The following is a 24,362-nucleotide window of genomic DNA, read 5'->3' on the forward strand; positions in this document are numbered from 1 at the left end:
AATCTATCCCTCCTGCCTAGTTCTCTTTGCTAAACCCTGGATCTGTATAGCCCATCTGCCTATTGGACATCTCCAGCTAAATGTCCCCAACACATCTTAAATATATATATACAATTACATTCAAAATTTAATCACCCCCAATAAATCCCTTCTCTCCTGCATTCCCTGTCTTGTTTGAAAGCAATAAGACACTCATACTAGAATCAACACGTCTTTCCTCATTTCCTATACACTATCAAGTCACAAAGATCTGATTAGTTTATCCTCTAAATTAAAAAAAAAAATTGTCCTGGATTCTGAAATATCCATTTCGACTCCTTTATTCCAAGTCCACATTATTTCTTGCCCTGGCAGCAGTTTCCCTGTCCAGTTTTTTAGATTTTAGTAACCCCACCCGCACCCCAGCTCCTGTTCTCTCCCACCACATCCCCTAGGGCTCTCATGTAAGCTAGGAAAAACTACCCCCAAAAGAAAAAAAGCAGATTCGCATCATGCCACTCTTCTCCATAAAATCCTTCAAATTCCCTATTACCTGCTTCCAGGAATTTTTTATTTAAGTTCTGTGGTCAAAAAAGTTTGGGAAATAGTACATATCCTGCTCCTAGAGATTCAATATTCACATTAGCATTTTTAAGTTTATTTAAACCATATTAAACACACTTGCTTAACCCTGTGCAAACCTACTTTAGAACTCATTTTTTTTCCACAGTATACAATAATCAACATCCTGTTGTACTCTATTTTATGGAATACTGAGTTGGGAGATACTAGCTTTAAAAGTTCAAACTCCTTAATGTAATAATGATCTTTGAAATCTGGTCCCAGTTTATTACATCATCACTTCTTTCAAATACATTTCAGGAACACACTATACTGTTTCATAACTTTGCGTATGTTGTTCCTTTCACATGAAATATGGGCCCTGCTGATAATATGCCTGGTCAACAACCACTCAACCTTTAAACCCAGATGAAATGTCGCTGTCTCTATGAAGCCAATTATGTTCAACCTAGTTCTTCATCCATATTGTACATATTTGTATTATCTCTTTGATATGTTAGTATCTTTATCTTTGTTTTTGTTCCTGAAAATTTTTTAAAAACTGGGTACCATTTGTATCCCTGGAGCATAGACAGTGTCTGATGTAGGACATGGCAAGCACTCGTGTTTGAATCAAATACCATTTGTTGGCTCTTCTCACAGAATTTGACATTTATTCTTGTCAAATTTTTTTTCTATTTGGCTCCATATTTTTTTATCGTCAACATTTTTTTTTAGAGATTAAAAACTGTCATTTAACATATCAGTCACATACTCCTTTTTATCAGTATCCTTTTTATTGGAAGGCCAGTGTCCTTAGTCAAGTCAATAACAAAAAACATTGAAGGGGACAGGGTTTAGGATGGAGCAGCTTCAAGTATTCTACTTGAGACCCCTCTCCAACCTACCCATCAGATTATCCAGTCCTGGCTGCTCATCCTTCAACCAGTTATAAATGGTATACTTATTACCCGTTCGCAATTTCTGCATCATTTACTGCCAAGGTCATTAACTGCCAAGGTGAACTCTAGACACACTGCACAAGCAGCACCCTCCCTCTCTACTCTAAACCTAGTAATATTTTCAAAAACAGAAAATGAGTTTACTATGGCATGACTTATTTTAAATGAGTCTCTTCTGGTTCTTTTCTTAAAATACTTATACACTGTTCTTTTACCATTTAAGAGTCTTACCAAGGGTCACTGTCAAGTTCACTGGGTTATACTTTACAGAAAATACATTTCTTATTTTTCAAAGTAAGAATTCTTTGTGTCGTTGGTATACTAATCTCCATGATTTCTCCAATACTGCCAAATTGGTTCAGTTATCTTATGATGAAGTTCTCATCATTACTTAGGATGGGTTTTTGTCTAGACCTAACGATCTGAATTCATTTAAAGCAGTTAAAGACTCTCTTATGATCTTTTATTTTATCTTTCAGTTCACCTTTTTCAGGATTTGTTCTGTGTTTTCCAATACGAGATTATAAGAGTGATGAATGCAACCTCCATGAGGACAGGAACTTTGTTTTGTTTACCACTGTGTCCCAAGAGCTTAGATCAGTGCTTGGCACAGAGGTAGCATACAATAAAGATTTGTTGAATGAATGCATGAAGGTGAAAATAGAAATGGTATTTTACCAGCTACCTTAAATATCAGATTATGTTTTCCTTCCACTGAACACAACTAGAAAAGTGCCTTTAATTGGCTTTAGCTTTTTTGCTTTGGCTTAAGTTTTAATCTTTTTAGAAATGGTATTATACATTTATACCATTCTTTCATTTCATCCTTGGTTATGTTATCCTTTCTATCCTTCTGTTTTTCTGTACTGTAAATGTATGAACTTATAGGGAACTCTTTGTGTGGCCTCTTGAGTGTCTTTAGTTTCCTTTTCTCTTCTTGAATAGCATCATTGGTGACTGGCAGATACTGTTTTCAGAGTCTCTTAACATGTTGCCTCTTTCCCTTTTGGTGTTTCAGATCCAGAGATTATACTGAATCACTTGCAGTCTTCCTTCTTATCCTGAAGTTCTGTGTACTCTTCTGTGAGTGGCATTGTTCTTTTCAGGGCTTGCATAAATCAACTGAAAGACTACATAGTTACTTTCCTTTATGGGTCCTAATACTCCTGCTTGCTAATCCAAACTTCCTTAGTGAATGGAATCAATTGCACAGTTCTCAGAAAGCCTGCGGGGTCACCAAGTAAATAATTTCAGTGTATTGCTTTTAGCCAAGAATAAGAATTCCAGCAGATACCTGTATAGTTGAAGCTGTACTTTGTAACTATCTTCCTTCTGGCCAGGTTTGGTAATCTGTAATCTGACTGCTTCAAGTCTTACTAAAATTCAATTTAAAAAAATCCTGTATTTTATACTAATCAAGTATATGTATGTAAATAAGCTTTGGTAGTTTTGAGTCATAACTCTTTTACCTGCATCCATTAAAGCTAAACTTCCACCACATGCAGATGCCATAGAAGATGATCCTATACAAAGAAAGAAATAAAAATACTTGCTTTAATACTGATTTTTGTTAAATGTAGAATATTGCTACTACTGGTTATTTCCTTACAAATACTCATTTATAATTTAAATATTCAATATTCTTTCCTTCCTTCTTTTTAAAAGCATTTAAGGCAACCTTTCCTAAACCACAAACTGCAGAGCTGCACAGTCCAATATGATAGCCATTAGCAACATGTGGCCACTAAATGTAAATTATTTGAAATAAATTCAGTCCCTCAGCTGGACAGCACAGAGAGGGAGAATTTCTGTCACTACAGAAAGTTCTACTGGATAGCAGTGCTAGAGATTCTGATTCTAAGAAACCTACCAGAAAAAACAGCATGCCTCTTCTGTTGCTTAATGAGAAGGCAGTTAAAGATACCGGGCTATAGCTCTCTCACTGGACCATTAGCTATAGCCTAGTCACACCCAGTAGAGAACAGAAAGTCTCTAGTTTAAATTCTGACCTTTGGTGTTTTTTTAAAAATATCTATGAACATCTGATTTATGTCTGCTACATGTTTGAGAACCACATGCTCTTTCTGCCTTTAATGATTATATCACCTTTCCTTGATCTATGGACTGATTTTTAATTTAAATTTGACTTTTTGGGAATTCCCTGGCATTCCAGAGATTAGGACTCCGTGCTCTCTCACTGCCGAGGGCCTGGGATCAATCCCTGGTTGGGGAACTAAAATCCCACAAGCCGCACAGCCCTGCCAGAAAAAAAAAAAAAAAAAGAATTTCCTTTGAAACAAAAAATAAATTTGACCTTTTAGCCCAGTCTCTCTCTGTGATATATGACAGGTATTCCCTGCTTAATGGCTCACTATATATTTTTCCCTTCCTCTCTCCAAGCTGGCCTTGCTCTGTGGCTTGTTTATAAAAATAAAACAAATAACCCAAACTGGATCTATTGTAAAAGACACATAAAGAGAAATATTTGTTTTATATTATATTGTTTTCAAAAGAGCTCATTAGTGAAGAACAGAGATTCAGATAAGTATATGATTAAACACATTTTTCTCTTGCAGTGGGTTGGGTACTGTAGTAATAAATGTAATGTAACATTATTTATGAAAAGCTAAAACTATAACAGGGAGTCTGTTCTTTTTGACTAGGAAAAATATATTTCAAAACCATACCATTTGACTCTAGTACTTCAGATGTGACTCTTATGGTGAAAGGAAAATCTTTAGGAATAACAGGATACAAAGCTCTTTCAGCAAGCGCACCTAAATCAGAATAGAAAATAATAAGCAAAAAAAATATGCTAAGTCTCTGTAAGAATACCATGTACATATACAGATTTGTACTTACCGTGCCCAAGTTCTCTTCTATTTACACCAGTGACTTTGCCAATTTCATTAGTTGCGTAGGGAGGAAACTTAAAAACAAAAACCACGTACATATACAAATGACATGGAAAGATATCCCATATACATAATAAGTTACAAAACAGTAGAATCTCATTTTTGTTAATAAAAAAGTACATTCATATACACACAGAAAATGTCTGGACATCTAAAACATATACCAAATTGCTAAAAGTAGCTATTTCTAGTGTTTATGTGACCTGCGGTGGGAAATGGATGGTTATGGGGATTTACACCACAAATTTCTATAATGTTTAAATTGTTAACAATAACAAAATACTTTACTTTTGTAATACAAGAAATGTACGTATTTTTAAAAAATGCATATTGAGGAAACAGATCTTTTTCAATAAGGGTTTTACCTTAGCCAGGGGTTGCAAACCATTTTATTTGATCAATATATCGTCTTAAAAGAATGTGAACTAGTTGCAGTCATTTAAAAAATTGAGAAATTTCCCATAAAATCTGGAATGTTTTTAAAAAGGAGAGATGGAACATGAATCTGATAAAGCCTCTGGATCTAGCAGTCAATTTGCAGGAGACAGAAACAGAGAGGAACATGCTGAACTGCACCATGAGTGCAATCAGCAGCACCCAGACTGTGGGGAGCACTACAGGTCAGATGGCTCTGCGGCCTCAACAGGGAGACTGTAAAGAAAAGAATGTGATAGAGGAGAGACCTATAGATTAAAAGAGACAAAGAGATACCAAATTTTTAAAAAAATGGACCAGACTACACTATAGTACCTAGGGATGTGCAATAAAAATCCAAGGAAGTGATTACTATAAAACTTAGGAGAGTAGTTATTTTCAGGGGAAGAAGGGTATTAAGACTGGGATGAAAAACATGGAGGAGCTTCTGGGGTGACTGGCAACATTCTATACTGTGACTTGGGTGGTAGTTACAAGGGTGTCTGTCTTATAAAAACCCATTAAGTCATCCTTTGTTTTATATGGTTTTCAGTATCTGTATTTTATGATAAAAAGGTTTTTAAAAAATGGGACAATACAGCAATAACGGCCCATATCTTTCTCTTGCCCCCGCTCTCACCTCTTTCCCTAATAATCAGCTAGAGCTGCATTTTTCACAGGTGCCCTTTTTTAAAGATTGCCATGTCTTAAATAAAGGATGTGCCTTATCAATTGACAAAGGATGTGCCTTATCAATTACTATTCCTCTGTGGCTTCTGTAGCATGTTTATATCCAAAACAGGATATTGGGACTTAAAACCTGTGAGAATCTCCAGGTTTATGGATATTCTCTAGCATATTTTTTTTTACATGAAATGTTCTCTATTAACTATAGCAGATTCAACAAAACTGAGATGTTGGGATTCTGGGCAATCAACAATGGCCACTCAAAAGACCTGCTATGTTACACTAGCCCCCCAGCATGTATGCTTCAAATACTAAAACTAAAGTGCTATATGGTTGTGTTGTATCTGGTCCCTTAGGATTACTTTTGAATAAAGTCAATCCCAAACTCAATTATATGTAATGATTTCATATAAAGTAGTTTAACATTAAATACCTCAGTTCTTTTACTACTAATCAAATGAGTAAAAATATGAACATTTAAATGAACTAAAGGGAGATGGTGATTTGTCAGTTGAGGTATTTGAAAAGCCCCACTTGTCTGAAACACATGTGAACAGTTACAACTCTTTCTTGACCAATACAGTACTCTCTACTATACTTTAACTTTTATGTATGACTCAGACAGAAAGCTGTTGGTTGGAAAGCTACTACTTGTCTCTCTAAATCGCTTCTGTAAGCAATAAAGTAACAGTGATAGACATATGATAAAACTAGCATAGTAAAATGTTAATGGTAGAACCTAGGTAGTAGATATACTGGTATCTACTGTAAAATTCTTTCAACTTTGCTGTATTCTGGAAATCTTTCATAATAAAATATTGGGGAAAAATTCATCTTACCTCATAGTGAAGCATGAAATTTTTATCTTTTATCCCACTGCAAACAAAAAGCATAATATTAAAAAAAATCACACAGATACAGGTTTATTCAATAAACAACTAAAAAAGATGTAAGGGAGATTTAAGAAACAATTGGTTATTAAGGAGAGTTGGTCTGAAATTGAATACCAGAAGAATTAGAAGGATGAATGTCAGAAACAGTATTTTTTTCTGGGGCTTCTGAATGAATTCTACACAGATTTAAGAAAACAATTTTGCTTAAAATAAAGCACTTAGATATCCAGATTTGAATACTAAGACAACAGATGCATTTTAAAGCATTAATACATAGTGAGAATCCTAAATATAAACACATTACTTAAATCTCAGAGTTATGATCTTCCTCCCAGTCAAACATGTGAAATGAAGATCAGTAACTGAAATGATATAGCTGAGAGCAATCAGGAGATCTGACAAGCAAAGGTTTTTTTCAGGGTTTGAAAAGAGAACTGTTATGACTGAATCTAGAATAATGGGGAGAATAAGCATGAGAAGGAACAAAATTTCTGGAAGCAGGAAACCAGATTTATTTTTAACTGAGGAAAAGACAAGCATATACAGGTTCTTGGCACAAACAGTGTCCCCTTTGAGTGGGATTACAAAAGGCACCTCTTGTACAGAGGATTTAGAAAGTCCTGGGCTAGGGCTGAATCTGCACAACCATAAATTACAGCCTTGGGGAAAGAGATTCAAAAACCAGACACCTTCAGAAGACTAAAGGAATCATAGGTTTAGGGGCTAGAGAGGAGGCGAGGGATCATTAGCCCAGTACCTGCATTTTACAAGATGAGGAAACCAAAGACCAGCGTGGTTCAGTGATGTGTATGCCCTTATAGACTTAGGACTAGAACACAGAGAGGTATGCTGGCCAAACCCAGTGCACACTCTTATGAAGCTGTGTTGCCTCTTAGAAGGAGTCAAAATGAAGAAGGATAGGGCAACCATGTTTTGGTCTAGATGGGAATTTAAAATACAAAAGTTTAAGAGCTCCCCCACCACAAAGAATTATGATTATGATGAACATACAAGTCTTATACATACACCTGTTATTTTTATTAGGTACATGAAAAACAATTAGTGATGCTATCCTGAAGATACTGGGGATTATCATCAGTTGGGCAGAAGGAAGAGGGAGGCAGAGTCCTTTGGTCTTCTGAGACCCTTAATAAAGGAAAGGGAAGCAACCCTGTTAGGCACTGAGGAAGATCTGTGGCTGTGAGTTCCAGAACTCTGATGCATAAATGCTGGTAGGGACTGTAATATAGATTCTCATCATCTAAAATTGATCAACGTGATTTTACTGCTGACATTTTAGGAACAGTGGAGGAAAACCAAGTATTTTTTTTTTTTTAACACAAATTCAAATGTGCTTTGGGATTAGATAAGGTTTTTTCTTTCAACAACTTCCAGATTCTTTTTGGGAACTGGGATTCTTGCTTATTATTTATTTGCTCTGTTGTTTACAATATTCAACAGAAAAACCTATCCATTCAAGATTACCCAGGAAATCTGTCCAGAGGAATGGTTTTAGAGATAATAAACTAAATGTACCCATATTAAAAAGAATTAAATGCTTTACCAAAACTTGTTCTAACAAATGAGTTAGGAGACAAATACAGCACAAAAAAACCCTTGAAATCACTATTATGTAAATAGAAAAATGAAGTACAGAGATACAGGTTTTAAGAATAATGAATAATAATATACCACATGAATTATATATTGTAACATCATAACCCAAAAACATAACTTACTTTATAGCTGTTATAATTCGGTCTGATTTAATGCTGGATTCTAATGAATCAAATGTAACAGTACATAGCACCTAAAAAAGAAGAAATAAAATTCCTCAGGCTTACAACTACTGAGCCTGCGCGTCTGGAGCCTGTGCTCCACAACAAGAGAGGCTGTGATAGTGAGAGGCCTGCGCACCGCGATGAAGAGTGGGCCCCACTTGCCACAACTAGAGAAAGCCCTCGCACAGAAACGAAGACCCAACACAGCAAAAATAAATAAATAAATAAACTCCTACCCCCAACATCTTCTTAAAAAAAAAAAAAAAATTCCTCAGGCTTTAATTTACTAACAACGAAGATAAAAACTAAAAACATTTGAAGAACCCACTTAGCTTTTAAAGAAATGAGATAAGTACATTCTATTCAAAGCTTGCCAAAGTACAGTAAACATTTATTCATTCCATAAACATTAGAACTTATATTACTTACACATTATAAATATTATGTGTAAATCTCAATAATCCAGAAGTCTAATATCACATAGACTACATATGTAAAGCACTAGGGAGTGCTGGGGGAGGAGGACAGGAAGAGGAATATTTTAAAACCTGACCCTAAAGGAATCCTCAATAAAGGTTCAGCCAATAAAACTAACTGCTTAAAATTGGGGGAGAAAAAAAATAAGGTTAATCTAAGAAGACTGTAGGGACATAACATAATCCAAAGACTCTACAATGTATCATTCACAACATCCAGGATACAACCTACAAGAAAAAAAACAACAGGAAATGGGGCCCATTCTCAAGAGAAAAGAAAATGAATAGAGACTGACCCTGAGCTGATTCAGATGTTGGATTAACAGACAAGGATTTTCAATAGCTATCATAATTATATTCAAGGACATAAAAAAGAACCAACAGAAATTCTAGAACTGAAAAATAAATCATAATGGAAAGAAGATGGCAAGAGTCAGTGAACATGAAGATGGATTAGAAGAAATTGCCCACTCTACAGAACGAGGGAGGGAAAAAAGAACATAGCCTCCAGGACCTGTGGGACAATATCAAAAGGACTAAATATATGTACTTGCAACCCCAGAATGAGAGAAAAGAGAGAATAAGATAGAAAAAAATTTGAAGAAATTACAGCTGAAATTTCTCAAGTTTGATGAAAGATACAAATTTATAGGTTTAAAGCTCAAGAAACTCTTAGTAGGACAAATAAAAGAAAACCACACTTTTCATAGTCATACTGCTGAAACCAAAGACAGAAAATCTTGAAAGCACCCAGTTGAAAACAAAAAATAACATACAGGGAACAATCATTTGAATGAGCCCTGATTTCTCATCAGAAAAAAAAGGAGAACAAAAAACTGTAGACCATTTCTTTAAGTTCTGAAAGAAGAAAGCATCAACCCAGAATCTATATTCTGGCAAAAGATTCTTTGTAAAAAGATAAAGACATTTTCAGATAAATGATAAATAAGAATTTGTTATCAGAACATCCATAGGACAATACTAAATGAAGTCCTGTCAGATTGAAGCAAAATAATACTAAATGGAAACTTGGATCTTCAGGAAGAAATAAAAAAGCATCAGAAATGGTAAATATGTGGGTCAATATAAAAGACTATCTTTTCCCTCTTCTTTAAGTATGTAACTGTTTAAAATAAAAGTTATAATGTTGCCTTGTGAAGTTACAATACATGTAGATGTAACTCATAAGACAACTACAGTATAAAGGATGGAAGGAGGGGCAAATGGACCTAAGTGGTTGCAAACTTTACTCATTTTGTGTGAAGTGAAAAAAACTAACTGTAAACAGACTGTGAAAAGAATGTATACTGTATTCTCTGTAGTAACCAGTGTAAAATAACACAGAGGTATAGCTAAAAAGCAAACAGACAAATTCAAATGGAGATCTAAAAAATATTCAATTAATCTAAAAAGGCAGAAAGAATAGAAAAACAAAACACAGAGGGGCTAAACAAAAACAAATAATGAGACTAAACTCAAAAAATTAAATTGAACATTAATGGACTAAACACTCTAGTTAAAAGACAGATTGTCAGAAGGGCTAACAAAAGTATACAAAATTTAATAGAGTTATTTTTTAAAATTTTTATTAAAAGCCATAAAAGAAAACCCAAATCAAAGGAGCGGTACACTATATTTATTGTAAAGACTGTGATTGAAATTGTAAAAATATCATTTTTTACTCATTCCGTAAATTTAGTGCAAAACCAGTCTAAATCGTATTGGATAGAAAGATTTTTTCCAGAACTTGATGTGATACTAAAATTTAAATGAAAGAACAAATGTAACAGAAGAGCTAAGACAATTTGGGGTGGGAAGAGAAGGAAGAATAAAAAGGGATTTGCCCCTCAGATTTTAAAATATATCCCAAAACTATAATAATTAAAACAGTCTGACACTGGCCCAGGTTAACTCACAGAACAATGGAAGAGAGTATAGTTCAAACATGTATTTATAAACTTTGAATATGATAAGGTAACATTACAAATCAATGGGAAAAAAATGAATTTTTAGTAAACAGTGTTGCAAAATTGGCTCACTCTGGAGAGTTCTACTTAATACCTTGTATAGGAATAAACTCCAAGATAGATTAATAGTCTAAATTTAATAGCTAAAACTAGAAAGTTAATAGAAGAAGTAGGTGCATAATTTTGTGACTTTGGGGTAAGGGAGGATTTCTTTAAAGACCTCAAAAGTAAAGATTTCGGGTTCACTGTAGACATATACAGGCATACCTCATTTTACTGCATTTCACTTTATTGTGTTTAACTTTTTAATTATTTGCAGATAATGCCTTTTTTACAAATTGAAGGTTTGTGGCAACCTTGTGTCAAGCAGGTCTATCAGCACCGTTTTTCCAACAGCATTTGCTCATTTTGTGTCTTTGTGTCACATTGTGATAATTCTCAAAATTTTCAAAACCTCACCAGCAAAAAGATTATGACTTGCTGAAGGTTCAGATGATGGTTAGCATTTTTTAGCAATAAAGTATTTTTAAATTAAGGTTTGTCCATTATTTTCTTAGATGTAATGTTATTGCCCACTTAATAGACTACAGTATAGTATAAAACAAAAATTTTATATGCACTGGGAAATCAAAAAATTTGTGTGATTTGCTTTATTGTGATAGTCACTTTATTGCAGTGGTTTGGAACTGAACTTGCAGTATCTCCAAGGTATGCTTATAGTAGGCTACCACAAGCAAAGTTAAAAGACATATGGCAAAGAGGGAGATGATACATACAAATTATGTTTACTGAAAAGGATTAATATTTAAAACACATAAGAACTCAGTGAAAAACAGCAGGAAGGGCTTCCCTGGTGGCGCAGTGGTTGAGAGTCTGCCTGCCGATGCAGGGGACACGGGTTCGTGCCCCAGTCCAGGAAGATCCCACATGCCGCCGAGCGGCTGGGCCCGTGAGCCATGGCCGCTGAGTCTGCGCGTCCGGGGCCTGTGCTCCACAATGGGAGAGGCCACAACAGTGAGAGGCCCACGTACAGAAAAAAAAAACAAAAAAAAAACCAGCAGGAAAAAGACAGTAAACCATATTAAAAAAAGAAAAAAAAAATTTGTCAAAAGATATGAGCAGATAATTCACAAAAGGGCAAACCTTAACTAGGGCTACCACTCTGCTCAACTCTAGGGACACTATCTTTGTGAAAAGAGTGCCCTGGAGGTATGCAGCCCCCCAGGGTATGGTTTATACAGTTATCATGTTAATTGGCTAGAGATGTTCATTCCTTATCAGGAAACACAAATGAAAGCAATGACACACCACTTTGTACCCATTAGATGGGCAAACTTAGTGATTAACATAATTAAAATAAAGCATAATACCATACATGAAACAATGCATACACATATGTGTTAAATATAAGGGAATAGGTAAAGGAAAAGAATAGGACTAAGGTTCAGGCTAAATGGAGAAAAAAAGTGAGGGCCTGGCCATAGACCAACAATGCCAATATGTCATAAACTGAGGAGTATGAGTGACTTAATTTTGTGTACTTAAGATTAAAAGAAAAATGTAATAAAAATACCAGATAATTCTAGAAAATGCAAACTAATTTACAGTGACAAAAGCAGATCAGTAGTTGCCTAAGGAAAGGGAGGGGAGCAGGAAGAAGAGACTATAGAGAGGCATGAGGAAACTCTTGGGGAGGACTGATACGTTCATTATCTTGACTGTTAAACATTTTTTAAAAATCAAAGTACTCTGATTAGATAATATATTCCATATGCTAAAAACCTACATAATGTACTTCTATTAGAACTAATTAAGCAATCCTGTATTGGCAAATAATTGTAGCTTTTTACATATATTACCTGTGTTTGTCCCCTTTGAAATAATGATGATCCATGAAGAATTTTAAACATATCTACCTCACAATTTATATTCCTAAGTGAAGTCAAATCTCGACCATCACACCTACAGTAATAAAGGAAATAATTAAGAAAAGCAGTGTTGGAAGTCAGAAAAATCACACATTATCTTTTGAATCCTACCAGGAAGTTCTCAACTTGAACTGCATGTCATAACTGCCTGTAGAAATTTAAAAAAATAATATAGATACCTGGGCCCCATCTTAAGTCCCACTGAATCAGAATTTCAAGGGTTGTGACCCATACACTTATATTGTTAAAAAGCTCTGCAGGTGATTCTAACATGCAGTCACAGCTGTGAAGCAATGCTCTATACGAGGCCCACAGAGAGATGAACACATCTACCCAATGCACACACTCTTCAACAGGTATCCATTTATAAAATAAACATTATATAATTCTTTCCTGTTACTTGAAAAAAAAGTCTCTTGCTTTGAGCAAGTTGCCACTTTTGAGGAAACCTGCCTTCAATTCCATCAAAAAAGGATATGTTTACCTTTTGTATTCATTCAAAATAATACTTCTAAAAACATCCTTTGCAGCAACATTGAAGGATTCTATTATTTCATAGGAATCAACTTCTGGAAATTTTTCTATAGAAGAAAAGACAAACCAAAACAAAGATTTTCTCTTTCTGGAAGATAAGATTTCTCTTAAGTTCACAGTATCAAATAAATTAACTATGGAAGTAAGCCAAGGGAGTTGACTCTGAACATTTAGTCCTCAAAGTAGATAAATTAAATGTTTTTAAGTAGGAGAGACACAAGTATTATACCTCAAATGCACTGTTAATGGGAACTTAGTTTGCTTTCTACCAGAACAATACTGCTTTGAAATCAGCTTTCTATTACATTGTTATCTGACAAATCTAGCCCACCATACCATGAGAAGGTTTAACTGATATTTTTAAGAGTAGTCTCCTTAACTGTTTTGCCTTAGGATCTTTTTATCTTGGTCCACAAATAGAGGAATAATTTTTTTTTATATTTTACAAATCCCTACCGACTAGTTTTTAGTTAATAACATTTATCAAGTTCTTTCATAACCCAGGTAATTTACATGTTTTTTTTAAATGCCTTTAATCTTTATAGGAATTTATGAGGTAAATTCTATTACTATTATCCCCATTCTACAGAAGAAAAAAACAGGCCTAAAGAGGAGGAGTAAATTGCCTGAGATCACTCAGGTAGTAACTGACAGCTGTAACCTGAATACAGATTTGTCGGCCTAGGCTTATGCTTTTAAATGTTCAGCTACTTTATCTTACCAATTGATTTATGCCAAGTTTTAAGCACTGTTCTCTTAAGCAATTGGTTTATTAAATATAACTTTAAAGTAACCAGAACACAAGAAGTGGCCACAGAGAGATATATTAAGAATTGTGTCTTCATCAGGCAAGAATAATTTTAATTATATTTTAATATGAATTTTTATGCTTTAACTGAGTTGCACTTGGAGACGAAAATAATTAGTAACAAAACATTTAAAATATCCTATGAACCCAGAGGGTCATGAAGGTATTCTATTATGTATTAATACAAACACAAAATCACTTTTCTTTTTAAATAAGGCAACAGGTGTTATACAGCTTCTCTCTTTTTTTTTTTAAGGTTAGCTCTTTTATTGTAAATTGTTTAAGAAATTATTTCCCAGGCCAAAGTTATAAAGATATTAACCTGTATTTTGTACTAAATGCTTCAAAGTTTTTTTTTTATTCAAACAGAAAGTCACAAAAATTATAATCATCGTCATCAGTTCACTCAGTCCCATGTAATTAATTTTTTTTTCATCTTGATCTTTTGTTAGCACTTTTATGAATTCATCAGTTTTCCATTAGAGTTCTGAAAATGCTTATTCATTCAGTTCAACAACTTCTAATTCTTAATAGGATGAAATATAGTGAGAAAAGACCACACTTTTTCAATGGCAATTATAGGTAATGGCCTTAATATCAAGGCTAGCAGCAGAATTTTTGTCTTAAAATAAGATACTCAGGTGAGAGAATATTTGTCTGTTAACAGAAAAATTAACGAGAACTATATGTCATGCCTGGTACACATTCAGTTTGTGATTGATATTAAAACAATCAAATCCTTTGTTTAATAATTTTTAGAGAGCAAGATTCTCTAAAATCTAAATTTTACAATTCCACATGTTAATAATAACAACATCAGTTAACACTTACTGAACACTTGCTATGTGCCAGGCGCAGATGTAAATGACTTATTCATTCAATCCCCACAAACCATGTATTATTAGTATTGCAGTTTTACAAATTAAGAACAAGAATTTTAAAGAATATCTTTTAGATTTTCATGACAGGATACAACGATACCCATTTTGGAGTATGAGAGTTTGATCCAGAAAAGGTCAGGAATACCTCACATTCAGCATTTATTGGTGCCCACTCTATGTCAGGTGCAGTTCTTACCCACTTATAGAGGTCAATTTAACAGTAACCTTGGGATGTATCATTATTTTAAGTTTACCAAAGATAAAACTAAGGAGTAATGAGAATGACCAATTTGTTCAAGGTCTCACAACTGAAACTTTAAAATCTATTATTTCCTTTAAATATTTTTTAAACTAAAAAAAAAAAAAAAATTACCTTTTAGTTGTTCCTCTGTATCTAATCTAATCTTGTTAATGGCTTCATCTCTGGAAATCTAAAAGAAAGTTGAGGTTCAGTTATTATATTTAACATTTCTATTTTTTAAATTATTATACAATTAACACATTGTAATAGTAATCACATTTCTCTCTCATGGTAACATTCTTTAAAATATTGAAACTGGTTATTGATTTGTAGGGAATATTACCTGTTTAATTCATTTAAATATATTTCCACACTTCCCTAAAAGTTTTCCCTAAAACTTCCTTCCCAACAACAGGAGAATGGAGAAGCAAACAGCTAGGCTTTTATTTAGCTTTCTGTTTAGAGATTTTTCATAAAAACAGGACAAATATTCATAAACAAAACTGTGTAAGCTATGACAAAAAAGAATTCCCAGAACAATTATATAAACAAAATTCAGGTATACCTACTTTATCATTCAGGTATACCTACTTTATCATGTTCATGATCTGTAAAAACTGCGTAGAGTTTTTCCATGGCGAGTCTATTTTAAGCACAAAATAAATGTCAGCATATTTGGAAACACTAGGCAGTGTCTATTATAAACAAAACTGAAATATTTAATAATCTAAAGTATTTAACATTTCATAAAGAATTAAAAATATGTATTCATTGCTCTATAACACTGCTAATCTGTTTACTATTTATAATATGATACAAAACACAAATTTCTTTCTCCTCACATCTTAAGGGAATCACATACATGCCCTCCCTTCTTCATTGTTCAATTAATTTCACCTTAGATTTTTCTCTTTCTCTCTGCTCAGTCTCTCTCATATGACCAGTTGTTTTTTCCTGTTCTACGTGTTTTGGCTGTTATTGCAGGCAACGCTTTTGTTGGGGACAGTGTATATAACTCTTTAATCTCTGAGTAATGGCTGTGAGACTCATACTAATGGAAATATTAACTTTTTCAATTTATTTCAAATAAAGTGAAATAATTTTCTGGTCATTCATTCATAATTTACTGAGTGCTTATGTGCAGGCACTATTATAAGGACTGGGCATATAGTGGTGATTGTATTTCTTTTCAAGAACCTCAACAGTTTCCTTAGATATTCAAATATCTTATGCTTTATACACTCTTTTTCCTTGACACAGAGAGATATGAGGATGATCTGAATCTTCACCAGTAAACTCACTCTCCCCTTTCCTTTGAGATTCAAACTTAGGCCCTTCAAGAGGGATGTGGGTTTATCCTTTTTAAAGCATTAGACTGGTATTTATGGCAATGACTCTTAAAATAGAAGGGTGCTATTTAAGAAGTAATGCATGGACGATGCTTCCATGAGAAGTTTTTTCTGAGAGGAAATTAAATCTGGTGACACTTTCATATTTTCTTTTGTACAGATGTTCTTACTTATGAGCGTGTTTCACAATCTCTGGGAAAGGAACAAATAACTTCTGAGGTGTCCTCTTGGTAACACCAATTTCTTTTACCAACTGCTGGATGCCCTGAATTATTTGTTGTGTATATTTTACTCCCACTTTGATAGCATGGCAAAAGTCCTGCTGTAAAATATTCTCTGCAGAGGCTTCCAACATGACTAAAAAAAAAAAGAAAAAACAAAAGGACTGCCATTGAACCTTTTACCAATATAGCATTTTCAAATACCATGACAAGACATAAATACTACAGATGAATTTTATTAATCCTTTTTGATTTCTTTCCTCAGAATCAACATAATTCCAAAATATAAACAGTAGTAAATGAATAAAGAAACCTTGATATTTGAAGTTAGGTTTATATTCTTCATAAATTTAATGAGAGATTTCTCATAAAAAATGAAATGGAAAATAAACTATGCACACAATTTTTTATAACAGCTTTATAAGATATAATTCAAATACCATAAAATTCCATCTTTTAATGTGTACAATTGCATCTTTTTTTAAATGTATTTAAAATGAAATTTTATAATATCAGCACAATAGGTGGCCAATAAATGTTCCCTGTTTAACAATATTTGATGTGACTTCCCACTTAATTTGGTCATTGTCACATTGTCTAATTCTTGCACAGGTGGGGAAATCTTTGTAGTGATACTGTTTCAAGTAAGCCAACTAGAGAACCCTAGCTACTACCATAAAAAGGTTGTTTTTATAATTCTGTAACAGTAAAACTCCTGTGTAAAGCAGGGAAGCTCCAAAGTAAGGCTTCTAGCATGGTACCTAGCTAAAATCTACTATTCAGCTTTGGCTTTGGTTTCTACAAGGCTGAATAGACTCCTGCCAACTTGTGTGCCATTTCTGGCATTCCTCAACTTGTCCAAAGTCAAAGATCATGTAATACATAGTTGCCATCATAACTAATATGTTTAACCACATAATGTTGTCATTAAGATTTATTATTGCCTAAAAAGTCACTTCTAAGGCTTCTAGGCATAATGGAGAATGAAAAAAAAAATCTACTTATATGCTTCATATGTTGGAATTCCATCAGTCAATTGAAGCAGACCTGTGAAAGTGTAACAAAAGATATAACACTTGTATCACTGGTGTCCTGGAAAGAGAGGAGAAAGATGGCAGGGCTGAAAAGTACTGGGAAAAAAAAATAGCTGGAAACTCCCCAAATTTGGCGGAGACATAAACCTGCATATTCAAGAAGCTGAATAAACCCTACATAGGATGACCCAAAGAAAGACACATCATAATTAAACTTCTGATAACCAAAGACAAAGAAAAAAATCTTGAAACCAGCCAGAGAAAAATGACCTTACCCATATGGGAAAAGCAAACAACAGCAGATTTATCATCAGAAACCATGGAGGCCAGAAGGAAGAGGCATAATATTTTTCAGGTGCTGAAAGAAAAGAACTGTCATCCCAGAATCCTATACCCAGTGAAGATATTTAGGAATGAAAGAGAAATCAAGACTCTTAGATGAAGGAGAAAGAAGAAAATGTGTCACCCTAAAATGGCTAAGGAAAGTTCTCTAAACAGAAAGCAAACAATAAAGGAAGAAACCATGTTAAGAACATGTTAAGCAGAAATATTGGTAAGTACAATATACTTTCCTTCTCTGGAATTTTCTAAACTGATGGTTGAAGCAAAAGCAAAAATTGTGACACTTCCCTATTGTGGTTCTAAATGTAGATAAACACAAACGAATATACATGGGGGAGGGTAAAGGGAGGTAAGGTTTCAGTTCTTCACTTGAGGCATGAAGATGCTTCCTCTGATACCATGATATGGAGATATATCCTTTTTCTTATCTGTATTCCATGACCTCTCACTTTCACAGAATTAAATTGGAAATTTAAAAACATGCATTTAGAGCTTCCCTGGTGGCATAGTGGTTAAGAATCTGCCTGCCAATGCAGGGGACACGGGTTCAAGCCCTGGTCCGGGAAGATCCCACATGCTGCGGAGCAACTAAGTCTGTGCCCCACAACTACTGAGCCTGCGCTCTAGAGCCCATGAATCACAACTACTGAACCCACGTGCCACAACTACTGTAGCCCGCGCACCTAGAGCCCATCCTCTGCAAAAAGAGAAGCCACCGCAATGAGAAGCCTGCACACCTCAACGAAGAGTAGCCCCCACTTGCCGCAACGAGAGAAAGCCTGTGAGCAGCAACAAAGACCCAACACAGCCATAAATAAATAAATAAACAAATTTTTTAAAAAAACATGCATTTTAAAAATATTTATTTATTTATTTGGCTGCAACCAGGTCTTAGTTGCGGTATGTGCGATCTTTTCTAGTTGCGGCACATGGGATCTTTTTTTAAGTTGCAGCACACAGGATCTTCATTGCAGTGTGCGGGATCTTTGTTGCGGCATGCGTGCAGGATCTAGTTCCCTGACCACGGATTGAACCCCGGACCCTGCACTGGGAGCGCGGAGCTCCAGCCACTTGGACCACCAGGGAAGTCCCAAACATGCATTTAATGTATATAAATTATACCTCAGTAAATTCATTTAAAGAAGAGAATATGGCAAAGAAAATGAATATTACTCAGACTTTGTTTTCACCAATTAAATTTCAAAGCAATTCATTTTTCTTTCTTTTTTATTGTTTTATTTTTTGGCTGCATTGGGTCTTCCTTGCTGTGTGTGGGTTTTTCTCTAGTTGCAGCAAGAGGGGGCTACTCTTCGTTGTGGTACATGGGCCTCTCATTGCGGTGGCTTCTCTTTTTGCGGAGCATGGGCTCTAGGCATGCGGGCTTCAGTAGCTGTAGCTAGCAAGGTCTAGAGCACAGGCTCAGTAATTGTGGCGCATGGGCTTAGCTGCTCTGTGGCATGTGGGAACTTCCGGGACCAGGTCTCGAACCCATGTCCCCTGCATCGGCAGGCGGACTCTCAACCACTGCGCCACCAGGGAAGCCCTAAATATTTTAATAATGAAATGGTAGCAATTACTTTTTTGTATTTTTGTATCCCAGAAGTTCCATGATGATGATATTTGACTTGGACCCAATATTAACTTTAATACATGAACATGGGGTCAGATGTATATTTGGTATACCTTGACAAAAGTACAGAGTACTGGCTGAAAATAGTGATGCGGAAGTCATAAAATGGATGCTGGTAACTTCTGAAACCAGTCTCCTTACAGGTTGGTTCTGAATCACGTTCAGCCTCCTTATAATTACTCAAGACTACCCTGTGATGGTTTAAGCAGTTTCTGGTTTCATTCTTCCATCTAGAGAGGAACGGGTGAGAACAGCCAGCTGGAAGGCTGCCTATCGGGTTTCTGTGGCATGCCACAGATACAGTAAAGATCCTTAGTTCATTCCTCCAATATCTATTTAAAATTAGAGGGGTTCAAATTCTAAGGCAGATAGAAGCTATATGACCATTTAGAAGCAAGTTTATTTTGTGTCTTAATGGTAATAGCAGGTATTGACTGTTTGCTTTCTAGGTACTAGGTACTATGCCGGGTACTTTACAAACCTTGATTCTAATCATAAAGGCCCTGTAAAGAAGCCAAATCGATTTACTAATTGGAGTTAAATGAACATTGTAACTTTCAGCAAAAAAAATTTCAGATGGAGACCAAGTGAACTTCAAATAGTAAACCAATACTCTGCTCAAGGCCCTTTCTGAGATGCTCAAATATGATGTAGGGGTCATTTGTTATTCAGAGCCTCCCCATATCTTTGGAATCCTCTCTATATTTCAATAGTTCCCCACCTTCTCAAGGTAGAATCCAAAAACCATTTCCTTGCCTCCCTTGTAGTCATGGATGCAGATGTGTCACACTTCTGTCCAATAAGATGTAAGTGGAAACTGCTATGTGGGGACTTCTGGGAAAGTTCTTTAAAAGGGAGGCTGACTTACTCAGAGGGCACACTCCTTTTTCTATTCCCCTTTTTCTTTTTTCTTCCTCCTGCCTGTAAGTTAGAAAGTTAGAAAAGTTGGCCAGAGCTCTGGTAGCCTGTTCATAAGTATGAAGATGTGGGCCACACCCTGAGGATAGCAGAGTAGAAAGCTAAAAAGAATCTAGATTTCTTAAGACATTATGGAGCTGCTGTAATTGTCCTGGACTTATTACCTCTGAATTTTTGTTACTTGAGAGAAAAATAAGTTCCTATCTTGTTTAAGCCTTGTTATTTAGTTTAACCACACAATTCCTAACTAACATGTAGACAATACACAACTCCTGTTTCATGTGTTTTGTCTATCATATATATTGATAATACCTAATTCTAACTTATTACTAACACTCCAAAAGAAGAAGCTGGAAATGAGGTGTCTCACACATTAATGGTACAGAAAAAGAACTAAAAGTTTAATAGTTTACGTTTCATCAAAATGTTCCCACATTAGAAGATCCATTGTCAAAAAGTTCCAGACATCACATGTCACATAGTAGAATAAACTGCTAAGAGACCTTAATTAATTTGTCCATGGTTAACTGCGGCAGATGCTGGGTTTCAAACCAAGGTCATTTGGACTGTTAAAGCCCATTCTTCTTCAACAGAACCAGCCCCTGATTTTCATTCATGCAATTACGACATTTTAGTTAGAAGGAGTGAAGATGGCCCATGGTCAGAGCATTTCTTCTACTTTATTACTAGTTTTCCACCTACTGGAAATATGATACCTCTTTCTCAGAGGACAATAAACAGACTTAGAATGACTGCATTAGCCAAATTAACATATTTAAATGAATGAAACAATTAATTTACTACCATAGTTGGAACTTCAAATTTTAGACTAGCTTATCTGTCTAAAAATAATTACTAGAATTATCTTGATAATAACTTTTGTATATTTCAATTAGAGTGGTATAACAGTCTATAATTTTAGGTATTACCTGATATGAAGCAAGAGCGCTACCAAAATAGGGCAGCAATAAAACAAAAATCTTTATGGCTAATTAACAAAGCACACATACAAAAAAAGAGTTTAAATGCATTTTTAAGAAGCCAGAACTTGTAAGTAAAATCCAGAATAAATCTACCACTTAAACTACTTACCAATCTGACTTTTAGGTGCTCCAGTAACCACTAAATTTAAAGTACTGGAAGACATTTCTTTTCGTGTTGGGTTAACAACACATTCTCCATCAATCATTCCTATTCGTACTGCCCCTAAAACATATTAAAATATTGGCAACTGTTTAATAAAAACTCAGTTTTCAAGACATCTTAGTGACAGCTTCAATCCCTATCTTCAATTGTGACCACAGTAAAATCCATATTTCTATCATGGTATTTAAGGCCCACAGATTATACTACCTCACCCTACCTCTGGCCTTACTCAGTTGCTCAAGTACACCATTTCTTCTACATCTCTGTGATTATGCTCATGTTCTTCTCCTGGTCTAGAATGTACTTTCTCTAAGGCAAGTGCTTACAATCTGATCCTACTAAGGTTCAGCTTAAATGTCGATAACTCTGAGGAGCTCTCCTTGACAGCCTGACCTCACAAGACTAAACCCGCCCTTCTCTATCATTTTCTTAGCACTCTGACTATACTTTTATAATATTGTTTATAAATATCAATAATTATTTGTCTGTTTCACTTATGCTGAAACCAAGAACTGTCTCATTCATCTTGTACTGCTGATGCCTAGTCTGCCTTAGTTCCTTTGGTGCTTAGCTCAGTATCTGGCATTTAGGACAGTCAATAATTATTTACTTGATGAATCATTTGTATATTGCCTGATTACAACTTATAAGAGCTGTAAGTTACAAACATGTTTGTATTATCCTGAAAGAGTATGTACTCTGACAATTTCCCAGTCCAAAAAAAGAGAAAGTCCTCTAACAGAAGAGGCAACAAAGAAGTCACAGTATCTAAAAACAAAATAATCTTTAACACCATAACATACTGCTATAAGAAACAAAACCCAAAGCAAAGATAAAAATATCTCAAAATGCTGAAAGGACTCTTCTTAGGATGTCATTTAATTCAACTCCCTAAGAAATAATAATTCAGAGCCAATAAATTTATGCCCTTGCTATAGCATGCTTACTCTTATTTCTTGAAACAAATATAATGTTTCTTATTTTCAAAACCTAACTTACCAATAGGTCCATTCCAAGGAATATCTGATAATGAGAGGGCTACAGAAGCTTTAAGGAAAAAGGAAAAAAATAAGAGCTGAAATAAAAATATTTCATCACTTAAAAAAAAAACAACAGTAATAATTTGAATCTTTATTTTTATACTTACCACCATTAATTGCTAGGACATCAGGTTCATTAACACCATCTACTGCTAACAGATTACAAAGGATCTGGTGCAAGGGAAAAAATTCACAGCACTTAAAAAAAAAATCTGCTTGATTTGGGAGGATTATCATTTCGATTAACATCTTGTCCTAAAATATAGGAGCGCTATATGGTTAAAAGCAGGGCCTTTGTAGTCAAACCCCTTAATTCTGGTTATCATTTAACTACATGCTTGACCATTGACAAATTACTTAAATTAAGCCTCAAAAAGTTTCCTTATCTTTAAAAGGGAAAAATAACAGCATCTTCCTAAACAGTTCTTAGGAAAATTATAGGAAATATTGTGCGTAAAGCATTTATAATACTGAGCATGTTGAAAGTATTCAGTAAATGTTAGCTATGTTAGTAAATGTTACATAAAAATATTGTCTTCTGTTTGCTAAGCATAGACAAATAAATTACACTGTAATAATATGCCTATGTCATGTACTTCTTGAGGCAGTGACATCCTTACAAAGGGATATTTGCAAGGCATATTTATTTTTCTCAAATACATAAAATAGTTACTTAATTAAAGTATATGGGTCATTATTCTGAAAGAAAGTAATATTCACAAAGTATTAAAATATAAGAAGTAGAGGTTTAGAGGACCCAGTGATAAAAATAGGTAATAAAGATTAGTTGTGTCAACTGTCCTAGTCTGTTACTAATATGACCTTCAAGGCCCAGCCTGAACTGTCCCCACCCACCTCAATCACTCTAACCTTTCTTCAGATTTACCAACTTCTTTCCTGCCTTAGGGCTTCTGTGCTTCCCATTCCATCTTCCTACACTCCTACATTGGCTAATTCCTACTCGTAATTCAGGTATCAGCTCAAATTGACACCAAATAAATGTTAGCTTTTAAAAATTATTGTTTTTAAAAAAAACTTAATGTAAAATGTAACAGGATCACCAAAAATTCTTATTTTGTACTGTTTATACTGTTTAGCCTAGGAAGTATTAAATAGAGATTCAGTAAGTCATTTTTGATTGACCTGGAAACAAATAAACCTAAAACAGAACCTACCTGTGTATCATAAAAGTAGCCTGCTGGAAAGAGAGGTCTAATTGAACGATCTGCCAAAAGCAAAAAAAGAAAAGACATTAAATAGTTACTGACAGAAGTTGCTTCACAGTTTAAAACTTTTCCCTCATTAAACAAGCTAAAAAATAATATAACTAGCCATTCAATAAAACAAAACAATAATAACAAAAACAAAACCCTTGGACTAATTTACTGACAGGGTCACAGATAAATGTTAATATACATAATGCCCTGAAGATGAAAAACTAGCAGGGCAAGAGCACCCAAGTGTAAAATTGGGGAGCAGCTTTTCATTCTGGTTCCACAGGCATCAGAATTCATTGCTTATTTGTTATTTATTTATATAAGCAGAGGAAAGAGACTTAACCAACAGTAGACCAAAAGAAAATCCTTCCTTGGTTTTCTGTGTCTGATGAATGCATATAAATATAAAGTAGAAATTTTGGGTAGAAGAGCTATAGA

General features: G+C 34.6%; 1 protein-coding gene and 1 long non-coding RNA gene across 3 annotated transcripts in view; one reads left to right on the plus strand and one right to left on the minus strand.

The window, feature by feature from the left end:
* The window catches only part of LOC309969972, a 194,097-nt gene that overhangs the window by 19,635 nt on the left and 150,100 nt on the right, over positions 1-24,362 (plus strand). The window lies entirely within an intron of this gene.
* PNPT1 (polyribonucleotide nucleotidyltransferase 1) overlaps positions 1-24,362 on the minus strand; it is a 40,810-nt gene that overhangs the window by 9,704 nt on the left and 6,744 nt on the right. Inside the window, exons 5-18 of the mRNA XM_082852086.1 lie at positions 23,883-23,932; positions 22,815-22,878; positions 22,667-22,714; positions 21,614-21,727; positions 16,547-16,733; positions 15,619-15,670; positions 15,160-15,217; positions 13,048-13,144; positions 12,495-12,597; positions 8,151-8,221; positions 6,358-6,394; positions 4,365-4,431; positions 4,190-4,279; positions 2,972-3,025 (exon numbers count right to left, since the gene is read on the minus strand). Of these exons, the coding sequence (XP_082708212.1) occupies positions 2,972-3,025; positions 4,190-4,279; positions 4,365-4,431; positions 6,358-6,394; positions 8,151-8,221; positions 12,495-12,597; positions 13,048-13,144; positions 15,160-15,217; positions 15,619-15,670; positions 16,547-16,733; positions 21,614-21,727; positions 22,667-22,714; positions 22,815-22,878; positions 23,883-23,932 (1,092 nt within the window). The remainder of the gene's footprint in view (positions 1-2,971; positions 3,026-4,189; positions 4,280-4,364; positions 4,432-6,357; positions 6,395-8,150; positions 8,222-12,494; positions 12,598-13,047; positions 13,145-15,159; positions 15,218-15,618; positions 15,671-16,546; positions 16,734-21,613; positions 21,728-22,666; positions 22,715-22,814; positions 22,879-23,882; positions 23,933-24,362) is intronic.

This window comes from Leucopleurus acutus (assembly GCF_964270905.1).
Source record: "Leucopleurus acutus genome assembly, chromosome: 12".
Classification (NCBI taxonomy): Eukaryota; Metazoa; Chordata; class Mammalia; order Artiodactyla; family Delphinidae; genus Leucopleurus; species Leucopleurus acutus.